Source organism: Cynara cardunculus, unplaced genomic scaffold (genome assembly GCF_001531365.2).
Source record: "Cynara cardunculus var. scolymus isolate 2C unplaced genomic scaffold, CcrdV1 Un_Scaffold_10798, whole genome shotgun sequence".
NCBI classification, from domain to species: Eukaryota; Viridiplantae; Streptophyta; class Magnoliopsida; order Asterales; family Asteraceae; genus Cynara; species Cynara cardunculus.
Genome location: NW_020206135.1, coordinates 2,560 through 4,222, shown reverse-complemented (window position 1 = coordinate 4,222; position 1,663 = coordinate 2,560). Strand labels below are relative to the sequence as shown.

The window sequence follows — 1,663 nt, the reverse complement described above, 5'->3', positions numbered from 1 at the left end:
ACATCCTTACCTAAAGTTGGTGGACAAAGAGTCGACTAGTTGGCTCCGTACCGTACTAACTTTTGTAAGGGTATGGGTTTTGTCCTTTGTGTGCATAAGGACAAGACAACAACAATAGCGCTAAGCAAGCTTCCTTTGATCGCTGAATGCTGGAATGACCTGAGGGTCTCATCATCATTCGCTGAAGCTTGAGCAGTCTTCACACATGTGTAGACAGGCTTGTAATCACTGAATACCGCTTAGAGGTACCTAGAATACCTTGATACCTCCTGATGATCATAAATTGTACCAGAAGAATCCCTTATAGTAGCAATATGGCTCCGATTGCGCCTTTCTTTCATAGCATGAAAAAAGAATTTAGAGTTACCATCCCCTTCATTGAGCCAAGATATCTTCGCTTTTTGACGAGCCATTTCCACTTGATCATTCCTAGCTTTTTGATACGCTAACAAGAGGTGAGCAATGTCCTCCTTCAGCAAGTCATTAAACGGGTCTAGGTCACAAGCCAATTGGGCGACATCAAGCTCCGTCTTTAACTGAAATACCCTTTTATCCAAACAACCATACGAATTTCGGWGACGYCGACAAACCACCTTCAGAGCTTGCAATTTCCGAAGCACCCTCTTCATATAAGATCCTCTCTGCGGTTTCGTCCACACCTCCTCCACAGAAGTAAGGAAATCCTTATGAGATGTCACAAAATTATCAAACTTAAAACCACGCTGGTGAAGACGTCTACCAACTTTGAAAGAAAGAATACCCGGAGAGTGATCAGATATCCCCCTYGRTTCAAAGAAGACYGAAGCATCCCCAAATCTAGTGATAAAAGCAKAATTTCCCAGGATACGATCAAGTTTGCGCATAAYACCATCTCCCCCCGAAGGTTTCTGTATCCAAGTAAATTGGCATCCTTGATACGAAATGTCAAAYMRTTCYRCCTCTTCCAGACAGAGATGAAACTCCTCCATGTCAGAATTTCTCCTAGAGGAACCCCCTAACCCATCATGAGGGAAAAGCATTGAATTAAAATCTCCCATCGCGACCCAAGCTTTCCTTTGATTAAACACATGGAATTCACCAAATGCCCGCCAAAGCTCACGCCTATCCATACCCGTATTACACCCATAAACAAAAGTAATAAAGATAGGATCAGGTTGCCCAACAATCCTAATCTCACAGTGGACATATTGTTGGTGCTGGTCAATCATAAGAACAGACAACATTGTCGGATCCCAAGCAATAATAATACGAGTCCCTTGATCACACAAACTCCCATTCGARATCCAACTCCAAYTTCCAAACACTTTACCACACACATCCCCCATATGACTATGTACAACTTTGGACTCAATGATACAACATAAAGAAAGATGTTTTAAAGTAATAAGATCACGTACCTCCTTTTGCTTTATTAGGGCATTAAGACCCCTAATATTCCACGCAGCGATCTTTATCATTGAGAGATTGAAGTGGATTTTGCCCCTTTACTATAATCCAAAGAGTGCCYCTCAGTGTCAATTATTTCCATATCATCATCATCACTAGAATCATCAGAAGGWAGTGGGGAAAATCTATTACTAGTAGACGTAGAAGAAACTGCACCACGTCTTGGTTTCATCGCTTGAATCACCCCTTTAACAAGTTCTGGACCCCGCTTTGGTCG

The 1,663-nt window shown here is 42.2% G+C and overlaps 1 protein-coding gene across 1 annotated transcript; it reads right to left on the bottom strand.

Annotated features, from left to right (window-relative positions):
• Positions 1-258: 258 nt before the first annotated feature.
• On the bottom strand, positions 259-1,325 carry LOC112505424 (the record flags this gene model as incomplete). The annotated part of the gene is made up of 1 exon (XM_025109334.1): positions 259-1,325. A coding segment is annotated over exon 1 (1,067 nt), but the record flags the coding sequence as incomplete, so codon positions are not given.
• Positions 1,326-1,663: the final 338 nt, after the last annotated feature.